Here is a 20,787-nt window from a genome sequence, read left to right as displayed (position 1 = left end):
CATGCTACAAACGATAAAAACATTATTCTACCTCCTCTGCAGACTTGAGTACTTACTCTCTTTTACAGCTTCAAGGAAGGGGAGGTGGCTTTGTTTTAGTATAGTAATTAGTAGGTCTGGTGGCAGTTTGAGGAGGGTGTGTCAATTTGAAATTTGGTGTCATCCAGCTGAACCAAGGAGTTTGGCTTCCAGTGTTCTGTTTGGCTGATTTTAAGTATTGAACACCCAGGAGTGTATTCATTGTGCTTCTTGTAGGCATGACAGTACGAATGCCTCAAACAACTGCGTATGTTGTGAACAACGGACTAAGTCTTGGATCTGGAGCACCTCAGCTTACAGTGCATCATCGACCACCACAAGTGCATGCGGTAAGTACAGTAATTTTGAAATGAGTTAAAACAATTTACAGGCTTGTCTCTGCATTAGCATGTCTCAGATTGCTTCTTAGTGTGAACTGCAGAAAAGTGAAATGTCTCGTAGACGCTTTCCAGATAGTTTACATGTATAACACCACTATATCACCTACAGAAAGTTCTGCCAAGAACAGCGAAAGATGTGTGATCTGGTTAGCTTACACCACAGTTCTCCAGATCACCAGTACTGCATATTGAAAAATGATGCATGAATTGTCTGCAGGTGACTTGTATAGTCAAGGGTACAAAAGAGCTGCCACAACAAGTTTTATCATGGTTTGAAAATGTAATTCATGTGTTTGACTGTTTGTCATGAATTGGATGACAGCACTTCTTTACTGTGTGGGTGATGGAGCACTGACACAGGTTGCCCAGAGAGGTTGTGGAGTCTCCTCCTTGAAGATCTCCAAAAGCCACCTGGACGTGGTCCTGGGCTCTAGGTGGCCCTGCTTGAGCAGGGTGTTAGAGCAGATGGCCTCCAGAGGTCCCTTCCAACCTCAACCATTTGGTCGTTCTGTGATTCTGTGACCAGTTTTTCTGTACAGATGTTTGTAAAGTTTAGGTAGAAGAACACAATGCAGACAACATCCTTAAGGTTGCCAACTCCCAAATTTTGGATTTTTTTTGTGTTTTCTTTTTTTTAATTAGTGTTTGGGTTGATTCCTTCTGCCTCACCTCAAACCTTTTTTGCTAAGTATTGCAGAATTTACTCTGGAATTTCATATGGTTTGGATATTGAGACTGAACTAAATACATTGTCTGCATACTCAGTTGCTTGGTAGTGACATCATTTGCAATCTCCTGAAATGGTAAATATATTACCAACAAGATGGCTAACCACTCTTTGGATCTAGACATCATTTAACTTCATGCATTCCTCAGAGATAAATAACAAGAAGAAATCAAGCCAATATCACACACACAAAACTTAGAGGACAAAAATTATCTCAGATTCCCAGATAAAGAAGTTCCTGGCATGAGAGTAACAAAATTTCATACTTGTCGTAACCACATTCCTAAGTTCAAGTTAACTAACAAAAATGGTAGTCCTAGGAAAGTTTCTATAATCTAAAAAATTTCAATGGAAAGCTACATTTGTGCCTTTATTTCAAAAATTTCTGGAAACTGAGGCTGAAATTTTGTGATCAATTTAAGGTGATAATATCCATGTTGTACAGTTACCTGTTCTTCCTCTTGTGGCTGAAGACCTACCTGTTGAAAAGATGATGTTAAACTGCCAGCTCAATCCACTGTCTGGGGTGTTTTGGGTAATGTGGGAACAGCAGCTCAGGTATAAAATAGCTCCAATAGGTTGTGAACCTGACTGCTTAGTCTTGGTAAATGGCTCAGTGTTCACAGTCCATCACCTCATGGGTGGCAAGCAAAGAGGGAAGTAGCTGTGTGATCTTCTATACAGGCAGTGATTTATATGTGAATAATGACTTCTGACATCCTTGGTCCCACCCCTTCTCACCCTTTGCTGTTGCTCTTGTGCCTGTGTGCTCTCTGCACAGTCAGGATGGTTGGGTAATTGCAGGCTGATTTGTTTCTGTTTGCTTTGGGGATGATGAATTATAACCTCCTTCCACTGCTGCAGACTCTTATCTTTCCCTTATTGCTCTTATATTGCTTAGGAGCCACCACGCCCTATACATCCTGCCCCACTCCCGGAGGCACCACAGCCACCGCGCCTGCCCCCTGAAGCTGCCAACACTTCTCTGCCTCAAAAGCCACAGCTGAAGCTGGCACGGGTACAGAGCCAGAATGGTATTGTGCTGTCATGGAGTGTCTTGGAAGTGGACCGGAGTTGTGCCAGTGTGGACAGTTACCATCTCTATGCTTACCACGAGGACCCGAGTGCCACTATGCCTTCCCAGTGGAAGAAGATAGGGGAAGTGAAGGCCCTTCCCCTACCTATGGCATGCACTCTTACTCAGTTTGTGTCTGGCAGCAAATACTACTTTGCTGTCCGGGCTAAGGACATCTATGGACGTTTTGGACCCTTCTGTGACCCCCAGTCCACAGATGTGATCTCTTCCCAGAGCAGTTAAACTAGAGATCTTTGGAGCCTTTAAACCTGTCCTACTACCAAGAGTTTACCCCCGGTTTTGGGAAGGCTGATCCCATGCATGAAATTCATTTTTAAATCCACTCTCTGCAGGATTATTTTAGACGGCTGTGTGATACACTACATGCATTGAGAACCAAAAGAAAAATAAAGTCTCACCTGCAGCAAGAGAACCTGTTTTTCTGGATAGCTCAAGTCATGGGTCATTTGAAAATTTTATTTTCCCTCCCATGACAGCTGTTCCACCTTCCTTTTATTCAAGGGCACCTTGGATGCCTGGGATTCTGCTTCAGAGTGGGAACAAAATAATAAATTACAGTTTGTCTGAAGCAAAGCATACACATCTGTAGTATCTATCAAGGCACTAACATGAGGGCAAGAACAGATTTGCATCTTGCACCCCACCGCTCTGTGAGCAGGCTGTGATGTGAAAGGTGATTCAAGGTCTCACTTTCATACTGGAAGATTGAGTGGTCCGTTCTCATTTTACAAACTGTAATCAGCTGTCTGAGGGGAGGAAAGGGAACTTTAGTCTGGCCAGGGACCCAATATGTGTGTGAATTTGGAGGTGTTGGAAAGTAAAATTGTCCCACTACCTCCTGCCTTTCCTAAATAAGAGCTCTCCTCTACTATCACCGTCTACCCTCACTCACGCTGGGAGCATTCCTAGGTCAGATCTGAAACTGGATTGTAGAGACTGCATTCATATCTCTCTAGCTCAGATAATTTCTCTGCCCCTCTCCTCATACACACAGCCCTATTTTTTAGATTTATTTTGTGCCTTAAAGAGTAATTTCAGAAATAAATGTAGCCAGGTACCTTGTGGTGTTTTTTTATTTGCTTGGAGTTACTTCTCCTTTCACCCCTCTAGCCTTTCATTACTGCTTCTCATCTTTGTGACCCACCGTGATTGTTTTTTTCTTTCTGTAAAGACTAGGAAGCATGACATCTGCTGACGCTGGATTCGTTTTTATCTGCAGTATCACTCAACCCTTTCCTCACTGTAATTATTGAGTAGTTGTTTTTGTCCTGTGAAGAACATTAGAATATACAGACAGTATTTTCCACCAGTCTTTCCCTGTTCTTTTGGGAAAGCTATATGCTGCAGTTCAGCCAAAGAAACCTCTGTGGTGTTGCACCATGAAAGCTTCTACTTGTTAGCACTCAGTTTGGATGTTCAGTTAGTACAAAAAGATGCGAAGTTGGCTTCCCAGTCCTCTTCTCTGTTCCAGTCTGCCTCTGCAAAAAGCTATAACACCCAAAGTAGTTCAGACACTGGCCCAAAACCTGTGAACACCTGCAAATGTTACTAGAAGCTTTCATGATGCTTCTGAGCTGAGAAAACAAAGCGGTACATCTGCCCCACTATTCTGTCAGCATCTTAAACTTGATTTTTGCATAACCAAATTCTAACACACCTGGACGAGAAAGGATATGTAAGGTTTATATTTTGGCACTTATAAGAACAAGGACAGCAGTCTTGTTCCTTTCCAACAGAACTAAGCAGTGAATTTAGAAAGGAAAGGTGTTTTTCTTTTGTTTTTTTAATCTACTTCACCATCTGGCAAAACTGTAGAGAACACACACAACTCCAATGCTGGCTGTCGTAAAACCAAGAACCTTTTAAATATAAAGCAAGGTTGAAAAAGGGCAGGAATAATTAAATCCCCAAATATGGCTGGTGAAATAAACTGTGAGATAATGGGTTCTTCAGTTGTATTCCCTTCAAGAACCTTATTGGTGAAAGACAGTCCGTTGTAGACTTTTGTCTATGCTGTTTTACTGCACTCCTTCACATAGCTGGGATTGTCACTTCTGTCAGGTGAGTAACAAATATTCTCTGTATGGAAACTTGCATTTAAAGTATGGCACTTTTATTGATCTGGGAGAGCAAAAATTCTGTCTAAACCCAAGTATCATGAGAGAAGATTCACACTCAATCTCATGTATGAAAAATGTGTTACCCTTCCTTTGAATAACAGCTGTCCCTGTATTACTGGTGCCAATAATCAACAATGCCTTGAATTTTTCTATGTTTAATTAAATGTTTTGTCTGCCTATTTCAAGGAATAATTACTTAATAATGCATTTAGTCTACTTATGGAAAGTTGAGTCCTTATAAAGCCAGTTCTGTAGTAGAGGCTTAGCGCAATTTCTTCCAGTTGATGGCTGTTAAGTCCTCCTTGGGCAATTACTTTAATGTCTTTGAGGTGGTACCAAAGGGCCGTTGGCCATATCAGTACAATGAGGTTTTATAGTTTGAAAGTTAAAATAAATATTAGAATACAACCTGGAACTTATGCTGCTTATTTAATTTTGATTCCAGCCCAATCTGTAAATCAACTTTTTTATAGTTTGTGCTTGCTCTTAGGTCATGGTTGTTACTAGCTTTGTCTTGCTTGAGCTAGACGGGGGGTGAAAGTCCTGTGTTAGAATTTCTCTCTTTCCTCCAATGGAGGTATTATTAGGGATGGTCTGGTACTGTTTTTGGAGGTTATGTGGACTGCACCTTTAGAGAGAGGACTCATCTTTATTTACTAAAGAAAGATGTAGTTCTCAACTGAACAGAGTAAGAGCGGGCTTCTTGCTTAATAGATCTGTTTCTGCTATGTATGGCAAAGTGCAGCTGATTTTTGTGACTAGAGCAAAGCAGCTAGTTACTATTTGTTGACTGAAGCCATCGGTGTTGTAGGGTGAAAGCAGACTCTTCTTTCATCGCAGCAGAGATGTTAAGATCCAATTTCAGGATCTTACGCAAGTGGTGGTGGCAAAGTACATGACAGAGCCTAGCTTGACTTGCAGATGTCTAGCTCAGTTTGGAGACATTGCAGGTAGCTGGTTAACATAGACACGCCAAGAGAGGACTATGCCACTCCTGTAAAATTATTTTCATGGTGGACCAGATCTCTGCAGTGAGTATTTACCCCTTATGTCAACAAACAGGAGTATTGCTTAGTTCCTTAACTCAAATGGCACTTTTCCCAGTGTCGTGGGGTGGCTATTTTTAATTTATCCTTTAATCTCCCAGGAAAAATAAAAATATTGGGGAAATGAATTTCTGCCAATAACACGTTCAAAAAGAACTGGTTTCATTTCATAGACTTTATTTGAAAGTATTACCAAAATATCCAGGAACATTCAGTCCAGGTCTATTAACACAGTGCTTTTAGACTGGGCTCATCATAAAAATGTTAGTTGCTGAAGTTTTCCAGTAATTCTTTTTTAAATATGCTAAAAACCTCTATCTGACTTTCAGGTGGTAGAATAGAATAACTTCAGTTGGAAGGGACCTACAGCGATCATCCAAGTCCCACTGTCAGACCACTTTCAGGACTTACTGAAAGGGGCATTATCAAAATGCCTTCCCTGCACGTTTTTCCATCTTATTTTCAGTACCTTGGTATAAATTTGTTCCTGGCTTATGATTTGTGTTGTTGCCACCGGGTATGTGACATTTTAGCAGCACTACCTTGGATCTAGTTCTCCATGTTTTGGAGAACACTGCACTGATTCTACACTAGTGTTTTCCATCCTTGCTTTCTGTTTTGTTTTAGGTTTGGTTTGGTTTCTTTGTGTAATACACGGGCATGTGGATGTCCAGGCTGAAAGTAATTTGAGTTAGTTCAGTCTCCAGTTGGAAGGGAAGCACTACCGTGGCATACTGATGGCAAAATGCCCTTCTCTTCCTCTGAGTTTCTCTTAGCTACAGCTTCACTGGCCTCCTTTATTTCAGTAAAAGTCTAAAAAAGCTTTATTGGATTCAAATAACTAAGCCCTTAGGAAGGGTGCAGACTGTAGGTATAGCATCTGTTACTGCAGCTGCATGGCAACTTGAGAAAATGGGAGGGTGCAGGGGCCGGTTCTTCCCAGGCTGTGTAATTCTGGGCTCCAACCCAGCTTCCCTGGGAGTAGCAGCTGGCCCAGGTCTTTTCTCCTGTAATTATTTGTGCTGCCCTTTGCCATGTTAGATCACTGAGCACAAGCACTGAGACACTCGCCCACCCCTATGTTTTTAGCACAAGGCTGGAAATGCCCACGGTGTCTTCCCTGTAAAAATAAGGGGTCTTATACTGACTGCTTCCTTTGAAAGCAATGGCAAAACCCCTCGTGCCTTCAGTGGGAGCATGACTGGGCCCAGTAGTAGGATCTGAACACTGTTTTGTACTGTAACAAAAATATCCCTTCACCCTTTCCTTTACACTGTTTGTCTTAAGTGTCCAATATATCAGAATCTGTATTATACGTAGGACCAGGTCAAATCTGTTCTTGCTCCCCAAACAGCCATTCCCCAGTTCTAGACTATTGTATACAGTGTACAGTCAATCTGTGATTCTGCCTTCTTATAAACTCTTCAGTATTTTCATTTAGTAAAAAAATCCAGATTTTTTTCAAATAGAAGCTTGAGATATTAAATATATATATATTTTTTAGTTTGGGTAGGGGTTGGCGTTGTGTGCAAACACTGGAGGGAGGAGTTCAAACGACATTCACAGAGCCAGCCCTGCCACTGCCTGTATTCCCTTCTGAGGGGAGAGTGAAAAAAACAGCTAAGAAAAAGCAAAATAATGGATTTTTCCTTTTCATACCTTCTACATACCCATTAAAATGCCTCTTTATTTTGCATTGTCATTGTGCAGGCTGAGGTTTTTTTTTAATATATTATATATATATATATATATATTTGAAGTGCTGTCTTAATTTAATGGGGTATAGCTGTAAATAAGGTAACTGGGTAGTAGCTGTTTGGGGAGGCCTCTTCAGCTGTAGTAAGTTATTGACTATTGAGTCAAACATGCAAAGATCTTTGCAAGCAACTCAATCTGATTTCTTGTTTTGTTTTGCATCTGGACTTGTAAATACAAAAAATGTAGGACTGCTTTTAATGTCCAATTTAAACTGGGCAGTTGCAAGCACTCCCCCATTTTGTATGTACTGTAGATTTGTGTGTGTGCGTGTGTATGTGTGCGCGTGCGTGTGGTACCTGTAGTGGGGTTTTGTCTGACAAGCCTGAAATTTATACTTTGAAATAAACTACTGGGTTTTTAACGTTTTGAGTCATCTGTGCTTAGTTCCAGACCTCTCAGGAGACAGAAGTGCCACGTGTGTGCTCATCCTCTTCAGCTACGCTGCCACCTGGAGGAGGTGGCAGTGCAGGCACATCAGCATCGCAGGCTTGTTGCCACCTTGATCAAGGAACATGGAGCAGCTCCAGCTCCTTCCCAGAAAGTCAGGTGCGTGATGCTGCTCTCCCAGCCATCTCAAAGGAGCAAAAATTAAAGCAATGCTTTGAGGTCCAGCAAGTCACCTTCTAGACCCTCGCAAAGCAGAGAGGCTGAGTGTCCGGAGCAATCCCGTAACCTGCCCCCGGTAGTTGCCCCAGGGCTGCTGGTGGTGCTCCCCTCTCCCTCCAAAGGGCTGGCTTTAACCTCTGACAAAAGGAGAGCAAGAGGTGGGGAGAGGGCATGGGTAGAGGCCAGGGTAGCATCGAACTCTGGGTCGTATGCCTTGGAACCAACGCCCTGGTTTACCCACAGGCACTATGGTAAAAGCTGGCTTTTGGGCCCAACACAACACTGCTGCTGAACGGCAGAGAACTCAGACTGAGCACCTGGGAGACACAGACACGCCTGCCCTGAGTTAGTGCTGAGCCCACACTTCAAGGGTCACCTGACCAATGGGTGATGGTAATAAGTAGTTTCACAGCGCTTATTAAAACTTGTTTCCAGTCACTGACCAAAAGAGTATGGACTCATGTAAGTGATGGCTGAATACAATCACACTTGAAAGTGCGGAGTTTCTCAAACGGCCTATTTAGAGTAAGAGTCTACATCTTGCACGTAGTTTTGACCATTGCGTTTATCATAAAAATGTAGCATAACCACTCTGCTCCAGCACTGCTGTAATTGCAGCTTGCGCGGGCAGAAAGGGAAGGAAGTGTGAACATCAAGGGCCCTTGTTTTGGTGCGGAGCAGCCTTGCCATGCACTCAGTGGTACATCTGGAAAGGGGTGCTACACCCACAGCGCAGGACATACGTACCGCAAAGTGCACAGACCACAGGTGATGCTGTTGTGTAACAGCATGGAAACTGTAAAATAGCAAGGGGCTAAGAAATCATCAGAGCCAGCAGCACAGCACCAGGTCACTGACGCAGAAACACACTCTGTTACTACCCGGGGAGCTCTGTGCAATGCTGCCTGGACACCCACGCACGGGCTAACTGGTGGCCATCTCCAGCTACAAGCAGAGCGCACTGCTGACGGATCTTGTCCCCTCATGGGAGCTGAGGCCATGCAGGTGGGATGGGGCGAGGCTATTGCTGGATTTCAGGAAAGGGGAGTGGTGAAGGAAGCAAGAGTTCGCATTTGATACAACACTCCTGGGGACACTGCTGGGAGGTGACAAGGCATCTGGGGGCAGTCTCTATTGCCTCAACAGCAAGTTTCTTTCTTTCCATTAGTGCAAGGGATACGTTCCTCACTACCACCTTTCCATGCCCTCCCCAGATCAGACAAAAAAGAAGTCTGCCTGCCTCCCCACCAGCCAAGCCTGAAAACCTTAAGTTTAAAAGGCAAAAACCACAGGACATTAAAGAAAAAAAAAGCATGTGGGGGATGTGAAAAACAGGACTGTTTTTGCAACAAACCTTTTGATTTTTTCCCCTTGGAAGATAAGCTCTGCAGAGGGAGATGAGCTGATGAGTGAGAGCTCTTCACTGTTCAGCTGCCTGAGAATTAAGCTGTCAGCGCTGTCACACCCTGCCCTATAGGTCAGCGCAGCCATATTCACAGCCATCTCCGCTCCCTGACGGTGCTGTGCTGGCAGCAGAAGCTGGACCCCAGCTGCTGTGGTTGCAGCTGGCCTGCTGCCAAAGGAAGCACACGGGGCAGTACAGTAAGAAGAATGCAGTGACCTGTTCGTATTTGGTGTTTATCCCAAAAGCATCAAGCCTGCTGCCCTGAAAGGCCAGAACCTGCAATAAGCATCAGAGTGAGGGCTCACAAAGCTGACAAACCAGGCAGAGGGCAAGTTACTCTTGAACAAGGGCCACCAGTAACCATGTCCACAAGCTCCAAGCAACAACAAGGTAAGTAACACATGGGAGGCAGAGCATCCCCTCCCTTACAGCTGTGCCGGGGGGGGGGTGCCGGGGGGGGGAGGTTCCTCCCAGCTACCTCTGGGTGCAGGCACTGACACAACACTACCATCTCTTATGGCATCAAGGGAATGCCACATTCACTCCTCCAGCAGGGGAACAGCTGAAAGTGGAATGTACACCAATGTATATGCTTATGGTGTAGCTGCACGTGGCCAGCAAAATTAATAAGCCATGGTAGCTGCTTAACCCAACAACAGACTGCACTGCAGTGCAAAAAGCAGCTCTGTACATCGGCAGTGACAGTCACTTTTCACAGTGCTCTCCTGCCCCTCCACCCCACCCACCCCTGCACGCAACAGGGATGTTCTCTGCAGCCTCACTTACCTCCTCCTGCTTCAGCGAACAAATCACTTCACTCCCTGCTCCAATTCTGAGCCTCAGCAAAGCTTCAGAGCTTCGGAGCTTCGAATTTGAGCCTCAGATGAAAACTTTTGGTCAACTCTTGCCACTTGGCAGAAGTCAGCCCTACTATGACAGCCAAATATTTAGGGTAATGTGTCACCACACTGGAGTAACCCACTCCCTTCTCCATCACGAGAAACTCCAAAGGCTTGCCAAAACCTCACACTGCTCATCCTCTGCCTTCATAATACAGGGCAGTACTGTGCACTGACTAGATTGGACTGTCAAGGCCATGAGGAAAGAGCAGTTTATTCTGTTTTGCTTTCTTAATTACACAAACAACATCCAGCACAAAACAGCCCAGGTGACTCCTCAGTGTCAACATACAGCTAACAGTAACACATGCAGCCCCAGCCCGCCCAGTCACCTTCCACTGGGAGCGGGCAAAAATGTCACTGAACAACCGGACAGACACACACGTATGTGTACAACACCCCCGCCACACACACACAAACCCTTACCTACCTTTTCCTGCTGCTACACTGCAGCCCAGGGGGGGTCCAGGAGCATCAGGCTGCTTTCAGAACTCACTGACCGCATCCCTTCATTACCTCCCAACGCCTGACCTTTGCATGCTACGTCAGTGAGACAACAAAGGAAACCTCGCACAAGCCGCTGAAAGGGGGGCCCTGTAAACAACAGGCTCAGTTACCTGCTGTGGAGAACACGGCTGTGACTCTTCACTAGGAACATCACCAGATGACAAGCACTTTTGCAGTGCATGCTTCAGGCACTGCTCAGATGAGGCAAACATCAAGCCGGCACAGAGACAGAGCTACTTGGTTTGGCCCAGTCCTGAAAAGCCAGGTCCCGTGCCTAGAGACAGATCACTTCAGTTGGTCACACTGCATTCACTCACCCCCTGGGAGTAGCTGTGATGATTGCTCAGATCACCAAAAAGCAGTGACATGCCAACTTCCCGTCAATCCTAGTCAAAGGGCCGCCCTGCAGGGAGGCAGCCCCCCTCTGTGCAAAGCACCCAGCAGGCAGGACAGGGGGAGGCAGGCAAGGCACAGGGACGGGTACATCCAGGTGGATTTATTACACACAGGAATGAAAGTTTCCATGAAAAAAAAATCTCATTTTGGAATATCAATGCTGATTTTACAGGATCGGCCTCATGGTGACGAAATTGAAGTTGTATGACTCAGGCAGGCCCTGGTGGCGTGTGTGGTTAAACCGTCTCCAGGTGAAGACAGGGAGACCACCCTGGACGGGGGGGCCGTTGATGGCAGTGGCTGTGAATGCTGAAGCCAGGCGGAAATCTGATACCTGTAACAGAGGACAGGAGTTCAGGGCAAAATGGTTGCGTGGTTGACATGCACCCATCCCAGGGCAGGAACAGCTCGGGGAGATTTGATAACAATAAGGTAAAGGAACTGAGCAATGGGAAATGCATGCTGGTCAGGCAGCATTCCTCCCCTACAGAGGCATCTTCAGCCACAAACAGCCAGTGCTGAAGGGCAGCCCAAGTCCACGCTGCCCTCTAGCCCTTGCATTATGCAGGGTGAGAAAGGCAGTCAGTCTGCCCTCAGGACAGTCCTCCCTGTGTCTGGGTGCCCCGAAAAGTCTGGGTGGGCAGCCTAAGAGCCAAGCTGAGAGAAGATGCTCAGCGCTGGCAGTGCCAGAGCAGCCTCCACAGGGCCCATCTGAGCAATTAAACTACCCATAGGAGCAGCAGGCTGGTCCCCATGGGATAAAGCACTGCACAACTTACCAGCACACCAGGACTGGACAGCTGTGTGCACAGGTATTGCCCTTCACAGTGAAAATACTGTACAAACTGCCTAGAAAAACTGCTGCTTTCTCCAGGACAGTGGGTCTAAGGATTTTCTCACCCAAAAAGCAAGGTGACCTTTGGGGAACTTTGCTCAAAGCAGTTTTACAGAAAGGTGGAGCCTTGGAGCAAGGTGACACTAGAAAGCCAGGCTTCTGAAAAGGTAAAACTAAAATGAGGGGACAGACACATTCCTGTGGGCTCTGGGGAGGCACACACACAGCTCCCATAAACAGGAGGCCAGGCCTGTGCAACGGTTACCTTCTCCACAGTCCTCCAAGTGGTGTGAGGACTTATTTCAACCTTCACTTACATTCCTCCTTCTGGAAGGCCTTGGGACTTAATCCCTAAACACCACAGGTCCCCATGGACATCATTCCCCATCAAGCACTGGGACAACGAAAAAAGAGAACAGACAGGCCTGGCCCTGCCTGTCCTAGCGCAGGGAAATGTGCCACAGGTTTGAGAAAAGCACAAACAGGTTGCAGCAAACCTTCAGCAGATATTGAGAATAAGGTTACTTACCTTGGAGTCGTAGCAGCCTGCGGGCACTGGAAAGGAAGGATTCAGGTCTTCCCTGCAGCAAATGGTGTTGCAAGGATTGTGTTCAGCATAAGGATCGCGCTGGTAGTCTGGGGAGAAATGTGGCGGGGAGGGAAAAATGTAATCAAATTAGTTCCTTCACCCAAAGCTCCTACTACTGAAGCAAAGTCCCTAAACCACTAAATGCTGGCTAAGTGTGCTGACAGAAACAGTCTGTCACACTGCTTTCATGCTCCTCCTCAGGTACTAACAGGAAAATCAGTGCTCAAAATGGGACATTAAGTAGACAAGCTCCTAATCCAAATCCATACAGTTATTTCTGCCTCCCAGGGCACCACCACCAACCTGTAACCACAAACATTTGTAATTCTGCATGACAAAAGCTTGTGGGAACTTCGTGAGGAGAGAAAAGTGGAAGAGAAAGGGATGGGGGAGGGGGGAAGAGTATAGCAGTGAGATCCTTTCTTTTCCTCTTCTGGACTAAAATAAGTGGCAAGGAGCAAAGCCTTCAAACACCCACTGCAGTAGCTGTGAGCTAGAAGGGGAAGAAGGACAAGCCTCAACATCTATGAGCATGCTGCTACTCACAGCCCAAACAGCAGCAATACCCCACCCTGGGAGAGGCCTCCCAAACCCCAAGCCCAGTAATCAGAGTGCTCCCTGTAATTGGGAATCAAAATATAGCATCTAAAGCTATCTGCACTTAAAGACGGGCTTAGCCAGAAGTTAATTAAGCTGTTTTTAATCCAGTTAAGGAGAACCCTGTCAGGGAAAAGCAGAGCAGAACATTACCTACTAAAAATCACCCTTCCTGAACAGGGAGGGAGGGAAGAGCACCAAACCGACCTGAAATTTTACACCAAATTCTCTGATCTGACATGACTGCTGCTTAGGATTTAAGGCTTTCAAGATTTGTAGGTCATACATGTGGCAGGGTAACAGCAGTCCTCAGACAGTCTATTGGATTGTCAGCAGCTCTTTGCAAAGCTCACACAGCTAGCCCAAGGGACATTATTCTGAAGGGAACCCAGTCTCTCTCTGTTAAGAGTAATTTTTAGCCTTGTTTCCTACCTAGAGAGTAAGCTTGTGTTATTTTTTATTTGTTTATTGTTTTGTGTATATACTCTGCACCTAGGGTAATGTAACTCTGATCTGTAAGTAAAGCTGCAGTTCCCCACTAAAACAAAAAGGTAAAGGTCACACTGCTTTACTAAGATCAGCTCCACAATATACAAGTGTATTTCTTACTGTTGTATCTCATGATGTACTTCATGTCTTCCAAGTTGGTCACTTTGCCCTGGTCTCGACGGAAGATTTTTGCTCTTGGAGCAAGCTCATAAGAGAAATCCAGGCCATACTTCTCAACATATTCTGCATACCCACTGAGATTGTAAATCTTTTCGTGGAAAGGGATATTGTACGAAGGCCAGTAACCTGCCGGAGACACAAATCAACCTGTTAATCACTTGGAAAAGCTGAACACTCTTGTTTATATCAACAAAAGCAAAATAAACCATTTCCCATAGCACATCACCTTAACAGCATTTCGAGGAATAACAGGCCAAACTGGTTTGAAAGCAGCAAAATAAGGCAACAGTCACTGGAACGACTGGGGTTGACACCCTGCATAACACCACTGGGGACTGTGCACAGGCAGCCCAGCCCGCCCCTAGACTTCCACCCTGAGGACTCATCCTGCAAAGAAGCCAAGATCAGACTTGCAGGAGCCTGAGGTGGACACACAGACCAGCCACAGCCCTTCTGCAGAGGTTACACTCCTCTGAGCCTGAGAGCCGCGGAAGACCATTTCCCTTCTCCAGACTTCCCTGCAAAAGACTTGAATGCACTCCCTTTCTCCACTCCTCCCATCTCACCACGGGGGTCATGCACCGTACTGAATTGCCAGGGACAAACACAGACACCACACAGAGCAGCGATGAGGGCAGTTGACAATTAGAAAAAAAGATATAAAATCTTCTAAACAAACACACATTTAATAACATAATGAAGGTCCAAAAACAGCAGATAGAAAGAGGCCCTGGGGAAGGAGGGAAAAAAAACAACAAAAACAACAACAACAAAAAAAAGACCTGGAGCTAGACAGACAAACAGGAACCATGGAACAAGAGAGTGACAAGTGCACATCTGTCCCCCATCAGCCTTTGAGGATAAGAAGCAATTGACCTCGAGAGAGCAAAGACCCATCCTAACTTTTCCAAGAGCAAGTGTTAATCCTGCACTTCTGCAGGATTACCAGCCAGAACTCCAGAGGGTTTTGGGCAGGTGATGTAACTGTCTGAAACAAGGCTACTCTAGGAAGAAAAAAACTTGTGGTACCCAGATGGTCTTCTGGCTCTTCACATGACCTAGGAGAAATGCACTAGATATCTCTACTTCCCCACACACACTCCTCAAGGCAGGCATCAAGGAGTCTTTAGGCAGAGACTATATACCATGAGCTAGTCCCAGCGTGAGCCGGTCCCAACAGCAGCATGCTTTCAGCTCCCTTCCACAGCACGAACCTTCCCATTGTCAACAGGGAATGTTGCTTCTGAAAGAATCTGGCTTAGAGACTTACTACCTCAACACTGGTGAACGCAGCACTCCATTTATTAACATCAGCCCAGCACGACATGAGGAGTCTGATGGTAGAACGCTCAAGTAAGTCAGCTGGGACTCACTGAGAGCGAGATGCACCCACACAAACCAAACTTCCTGAAGGACAGATACGCAGATAGCATCAGCACTGGAAAGCTGCCTGAGCAGAGGCCTCACTAGCTTGGCTCCTGCTCAGCACGCAGCAGAGGTGGGAGTACCCTGTCGGCTGGCATTTTGCTAAAACAGAGGAAGTCATTTGAAATTCTCCTCCAGAAAAAGTTCTTCTGTGTCCCAGGCCCTGCAAGACTGCAAATCCCACACAGATAGTGCAGCATCCAACCTAAGGCAGGCTTAAACCAAGGGCTGACACAGGGCAGTGAAACCTGCCTGTTAGGTCTGCCAGTGTGAACAGTGAGGAAAAAAGAGTAAAAGGTGATGTAATGTTGGAAGGGGGACAGGGGATGATACGAAGGCAGCAATAGTTGTCTGAGACAATACCTTCCTCTGCCCAGAGGGAGGATCTCAGCAGTGCTGAGAGGAAGGGCAGTGAAAAGATGAGAAGCGCGTGGTGGAAGAGACCGAGATCACAAGTTTTGTTTGGAAATGGTGCTTTTGATACTGAAATGGATGCGCTACTCACTCATCATCAGGAAACATCTAATTGTAGCCATTCCTGTGCCCTGTCCCTAAGCTGGAGCCAGTACTGCCCTCCTCCACTTCCTCTAGAGGGTTCCTGAGTTTTCTTCATCAACATACAGAAAGCACCTTGACATCGTTGCCTGGAAGGGACAACATAAAAGATTCCTGGTTTTTAGAAGTCACCTGCACTGGCCTAACAGACAAGCTGACAAAAGCCATAAAAATGTTTTCATTTGCAAACCCATATAAAAGAAGTTTTTGTTTTCCAGATACAGGTCATACCAGAGTGATGGTTGCCTTTGTTCACCTGAGGACTCAATTCTCATTCTCTGCTGTTCCTAGGTTTATGCCTGAAGGAACTTAAGAAAACTGATTGTGGTGCAAATAGATGCCTGCTCGCTCTGACCGGGCCAGTGTGGCGAGAGATGTTTTGATACCAGCTACAAGGCAATTATGGAGTGTGCCAGGGATTGCTACTCCACACGCTGTAAGCCAGCGCTGTGCTTGAGAAAGGCAGCTTCCTTCACCCAGGCTGCTCTGAGCATCAGGGAACAGACAAATCCCCCCAGGGCCCCTGCCCTGGTGTCCTGGGTGGCATGGAGGAGTCCAAGACTGGTGCTCACAGAAGCAGCGCTGACTTTTAGCAGCTGAGGTCTCTAAGGCAGCACTGCTGCAGAGCTCAGCCCACCCTGAGTGCTGTTAAACGTTTAGGTTTCTGGAGACTGGGTGTCTTCTGCTGCACACAAGGTGCATTTACATACCTGGGAAGCGCCATACAGTAAACATAAAACATCATCGAACTTCTAATGCATGTCACCACTTTCCCACATAGAGCAGTCACAAGATCTCTTAGGAGGGAATAAGTGGTTAGTGAGTGTCCAAGCCCCCACCAGACTCAGCCCTAAGGGAATCCCAAACAGCAATTTCACAGAGTCACTGCTGAAAAGGAACCCACTAAGACTGGCCTGCCTGCACAGATGTCACACTGTTGTGACATGGTTGTGCTGCTTCAAGTACAAGAGCTAGAAATGTCTTCTTTAGCTTGGTTGTCTGCACTACAATCCACGACACACTCCAGAGGAGCCCAAAACATTTCACCACTGAACCACATAAAAATACTAGAAAATAAAATGCAATGGCCTGCTTTCGTATCTTCCATGGATAAAGGAGCCAGAGAAGCATAAAGGGGAGGGAGGGGATTTTTCTACATTATTGGTATGAAACATCTCAAGACCATATTGACACTGCAGCAGTGCCTCAAATAAGCTAGACTCTTCCAAGCACCCAGACACAAGGAAAAATTCCATAGAGAAGCAACCCTAGCTGCTAATGTAAATGCATTTCTGGTGATCTTGATGATAAAGAGCAATTCTCGTCAACTTAACTCCTCAGCACGTGATTAGAGGAAGGGGCACAAAGGCACATGCTTAAATTTGCGGAAGGCGATCAGGCTTTTGGATGCTGGCATAATATGTCTATAAACCACTTGTGAACGTAACCTGACAGTGGGTGTTTTATTTCACCTAGGTTTTTGTTTGTTTTCCAAAAACTTATTGCTAGTCTTGCTGGGCGATCAAGGAATCCTTTGAAGAACACATGTTTACTAGATAACAGAGCTCCAGATAAGTTCAGGAGCTAAACCTAGTGCAAAGCTTCTCTCCAATTTAAAAACTCTTCTCCTTATACAGCAACACACTCACCAAGCTGCCTACAGCATCACAGTTATTCAGCAAGGCTGCAAACAGACCTCACCTTCCTCCTCACAGGTTGCTAAGACTGGGCAAAATATTACCAAAGGGAAAAAAAAAAAAAGGAAAGAAAAGAAAGAAAGAAGGTGAGGTCTATTATTCCGTCCCCTGCTTCTAAGAAACACAGACACTCACCATATTTCTGCCACAGCAGACAGGAGAAGTGAATAGTGTTATTGATATAGCACCAGCGGGACATTCACACAAGGCTTTTTAACTCAAATCTCAGCAGCAACGTTCAACAAGCCCTCCCCAGGTAAAAAGCACAGTCAGCTGGCACAAAGAGATGGCTCTCCTAAGCCAGAAAATGCTGTAGGAGCTATTACCTTTCCGTAGAACATTTGTTTGATCGGAATATTCCACAAGGGTTGGGATCTGCTCAACAATGTACAATGCACCTTCATCAAGACTCTTCTGCAGCTTGACCTTCTTCAAGTCCAGCACCATGTACTGATTGTTGTAGGTCCCTAGGTGTGAGAGCAAAGAGTTACATGCCCTACCTGGGGAAGGAAAGGGGTACGAGGGCATGGGAAGGAACACATCCTTTCATTTAAGATTCATATGAAAGTGTACTTACCAGAGTTGCACTTCGAAAAGGTTTCTGCCCAAGCTTTGCCACCATCTGCCATCATGTTAGCAATGCGGACCCTCTGCCAAGCAAACAGGGATTCAGGCACCACTTGCTTAATGAGGGTTTGGTTGAATACACTGTTGGTGGTCTGCAACATTATCAAGCCACTGCCTAGTATGTAAAAGTCATCCAAGGACACTAGAAAGCCTTAAACAACAAGACAACAATTTGTTATCTCTCAACCCTTGTTGTATTCACAGAACAAAATAGAGACTCATTTATATCCCCTTGGCTTGGGTATGTGCCTGGACATTTTAAATAAAGCCGTAAAAATATTAAAGGTGAGACGGCAACTTCTGCAAGTATTTTAAGCCCACCTGCCAGCACAGTTTCTCACTTGCCATGCTTTCAACACACAACCTGCTTTGTCTAGAGCATTTGCTTCAGGTTTGTCCCAACCTTTCCCACTTGGAAGTTTGCCCTTCAGATGTCAAGCAATGTCTTATTTTGGTGAATACATAGTATAAATGGCTAGCAAGTGTTTGTTCCTAACAAATTCCTTCAAAAACAACGACAAATACAGAACAAAAATACAAGCTCCACAAACAGATCTTCATCAGCTTTTTTTTTTTTTTTAAATGGATCATCAACCTTTCTTTTTTTTCTTTTTTCTTTTTTTCCCAAAGAAAAGGATCTCTTCTGGACTAAACAAACCAAACAGAAAAGTCTTCCTACTTAGTTCAATCTTTTCCAATCCAACTATTCTGAAAAGCATCTCTAAGAAATGGGAACCTCTCAAATTATAAGCCAACTCCTGTATAAAAGAGAAAGTTCTACCTACTCTTCTCTGTGACATGCAACAGCCCTGCAAAACTCAACACAACCATGACACTCCGAGCAGGATTCCTTTCCAGGTTATATGCCAACAAAAACATTAGGTCCAATTGCAGATCCCGTGTCAGGAGGTGGTATACAGAACTGCAAAGGTCAGCTATAATGCCATGGATAGCTTGGCAACTATTTACAAAGCAGAAATAACTTGACTTTGAGATTCTCCAGAAGGATACAGGGCCGGCAGTCACCAGGTTGGGGAAGAAAGGTTGTTAACTGAGCTACCAATGGAGAAGTTATCCAGAACCTGGTCTCTTGTCAATAAACTTTTAATGGCATTACTCTTTAAAGAGTACACAATACTAAAATTTTTGTGTAATACCATAATAGCTATGTCCCACTACAGCATCTTGTACAGCAAGCTCGTTAATACACTTTGCAAACAAAGCGAGGTCAGCAACCTGTGATAGCCAGAAAGACAATCCAGTCCTGCCTCATCGAAAAGGCAGACTGACCTTCTTCTAGCAAAATTACTGTTTAAGGGCTCAATTTCAGCAAGATTTCTTTGAAATCCCAAAATCTCCAATCAGATCCAGGAAAATATACTTCGCAGTCACCTGTTCGCTAATGATATGTCAGTGTAGAACAGGCAGAGCACCCTGACAGCTTGCGGGTCCTACTGCTTCATTCTTGGAAACAGAAAGAGAGTGGCAATAAGTAAAGAGTATCCATAGCAGAATTCTCTCAAGTAAATACAGACAAGAAGGGAAACACACTAAACTTGGCTCTGTCAGCCCGTTTTATACCACGACACTGACTACTCCCGAGGTAAGCTGCTGCGTAACAAGATGAGTGCTTGTCCAGAGACCAAAAATGAACCTGTTAAACAACTGTGGTTTGAACTGAGCGGTAATTCCCATGTGGATACCAGTGCCAAGTGACCTACTTCAAAATACACTGAATAGCTTTGTCTCCTTTTTAAATCAACTTAAGCTGAGATAAAACTCAACTCAAAGTAAGTGGCAACTCCAAGAATTAAGTCAAATGAATTCTGTAGTTTAAATAATTTGCAAAGCTAAGATGAGCTGAAAACAAGTGGATTTCTTTCCAGGACTTAGTATTTACCAAGTTTCATCCCACAGCACTTTTATAATACATAATACATGGAGCGTGCCCTCCATGATACACCATTATTAGCTCAGTTATCCAGAGACAACATACGCCATTATGACTTAAGGTACAGGCACCCTTGAGACAAAGGGAAGTTAAACACATATGACAGGTTTACTAAGGACAAAGGCATCCACAAAAATAAAACCCAGATGAAGCCTAGAGATATCAGCAGATATTTGATGTCCTCTTGTGTTATCCTCATTTTTCCACTATGTATGAGAATCTTCTATAATTGAAATTGCCCTTTAGGTAAACTGTACAGAGAGATAACAGTGACATATTTTCCTCTGTAAACCCATTTCCCATTTTTATCAACTACTCTCAATCTTGTTGCTTTGTGTTTTTTTCCTCCCCTTCCAACGAACCTGACTCTTCCTGTAAAAAGAAAGAAATAAAAGCACTTCTGACTGCATCTTCAGGGTCTGAGCCATTTAGATTCTGTTTCCAAACACCACTGGAAAACTGAAGTTTCCAGATTCTGGAACTTCATTCATAACACTATTAATATTTTGGCTTGCTTCATTGATTTTTTTTTTTGAAATCTGAGCCATAGTGTTCTCTGGGGAGTCATCACGCTGAATAGTACGAGAATGGGGGGGACAGACAGAGCATGGATGTCCTCGTGACTGCTATTGTTCCTAAAGACGTAGTTGCTGCTTTCTCAACAAGATGGCATCAACTTTTCCGGTATTTTAAAAGGTCCTTGTGTTCATTCAAGGTCAGGAAGGTGCAGTGGCATAGTCTGGAAGTCAGGGACAAGAGCCCTAGCCATCACCTCACAGGGATGAGAGTAGCTCCAGGTTAAGATGCTCAATGCTCTGGGCTACAAACACACTTAACAATGGGAAGGGAGATGCCTTCTCTGG

At 44.9% G+C, this 20,787-nt stretch overlaps 2 protein-coding genes across 9 annotated transcripts in view; one reads left to right on the top strand and one right to left on the bottom strand.

Moving 5' to 3' along the window:
* ATF7IP (activating transcription factor 7 interacting protein) overlaps positions 1 to 7,527 on the top strand; it is a 109,077-nt gene extending 101,550 nt beyond the window's left edge. For all 8 annotated transcript variants that reach the window (XM_080606197.1, XM_080606198.1, XM_080606199.1 and 5 more), the window contains 2 exons: positions 256 to 368; positions 2,048 to 7,527. In XM_080606197.1, coding sequence (XP_080462323.1) covers positions 256 to 368; positions 2,048 to 2,464 — 530 coding nt within the window. In that variant the 3' untranslated portion in view covers positions 2,465 to 7,527. The remainder of the gene's footprint in view (positions 1 to 255; positions 369 to 2,047) is intronic.
* A 3,537-nt stretch (positions 7,528 to 11,064) lies between these two features.
* The window catches only part of PLBD1 (phospholipase B domain containing 1), a 37,212-nt gene continuing 27,489 nt past the window's right edge, over positions 11,065 to 20,787 (bottom strand). Inside the window, exons 7-11 of the mRNA XM_080606357.1 lie at positions 17,924 to 18,124; positions 17,673 to 17,813; positions 13,610 to 13,795; positions 12,344 to 12,450; positions 11,065 to 11,313 (exon numbers count right to left, since the gene is read on the bottom strand). Coding sequence (XP_080462483.1) covers positions 11,146 to 11,313; positions 12,344 to 12,450; positions 13,610 to 13,795; positions 17,673 to 17,813; positions 17,924 to 18,124 — 803 coding nt within the window. The 3' untranslated portion in view covers positions 11,065 to 11,145. The remainder of the gene's footprint in view (positions 11,314 to 12,343; positions 12,451 to 13,609; positions 13,796 to 17,672; positions 17,814 to 17,923; positions 18,125 to 20,787) is intronic.

The sequence above is a fragment of the Anser brachyrhynchus genome, assembly GCF_964034855.1.
Source record: "Anser brachyrhynchus genome assembly, chromosome: 1".
Classification (NCBI taxonomy): domain Eukaryota; kingdom Metazoa; phylum Chordata; class Aves; order Anseriformes; family Anatidae; genus Anser; species Anser brachyrhynchus.
The sequence above is the reverse complement of the archived record's forward strand: the minus strand, read 5'-3'. Positions and strand labels throughout refer to the sequence as shown.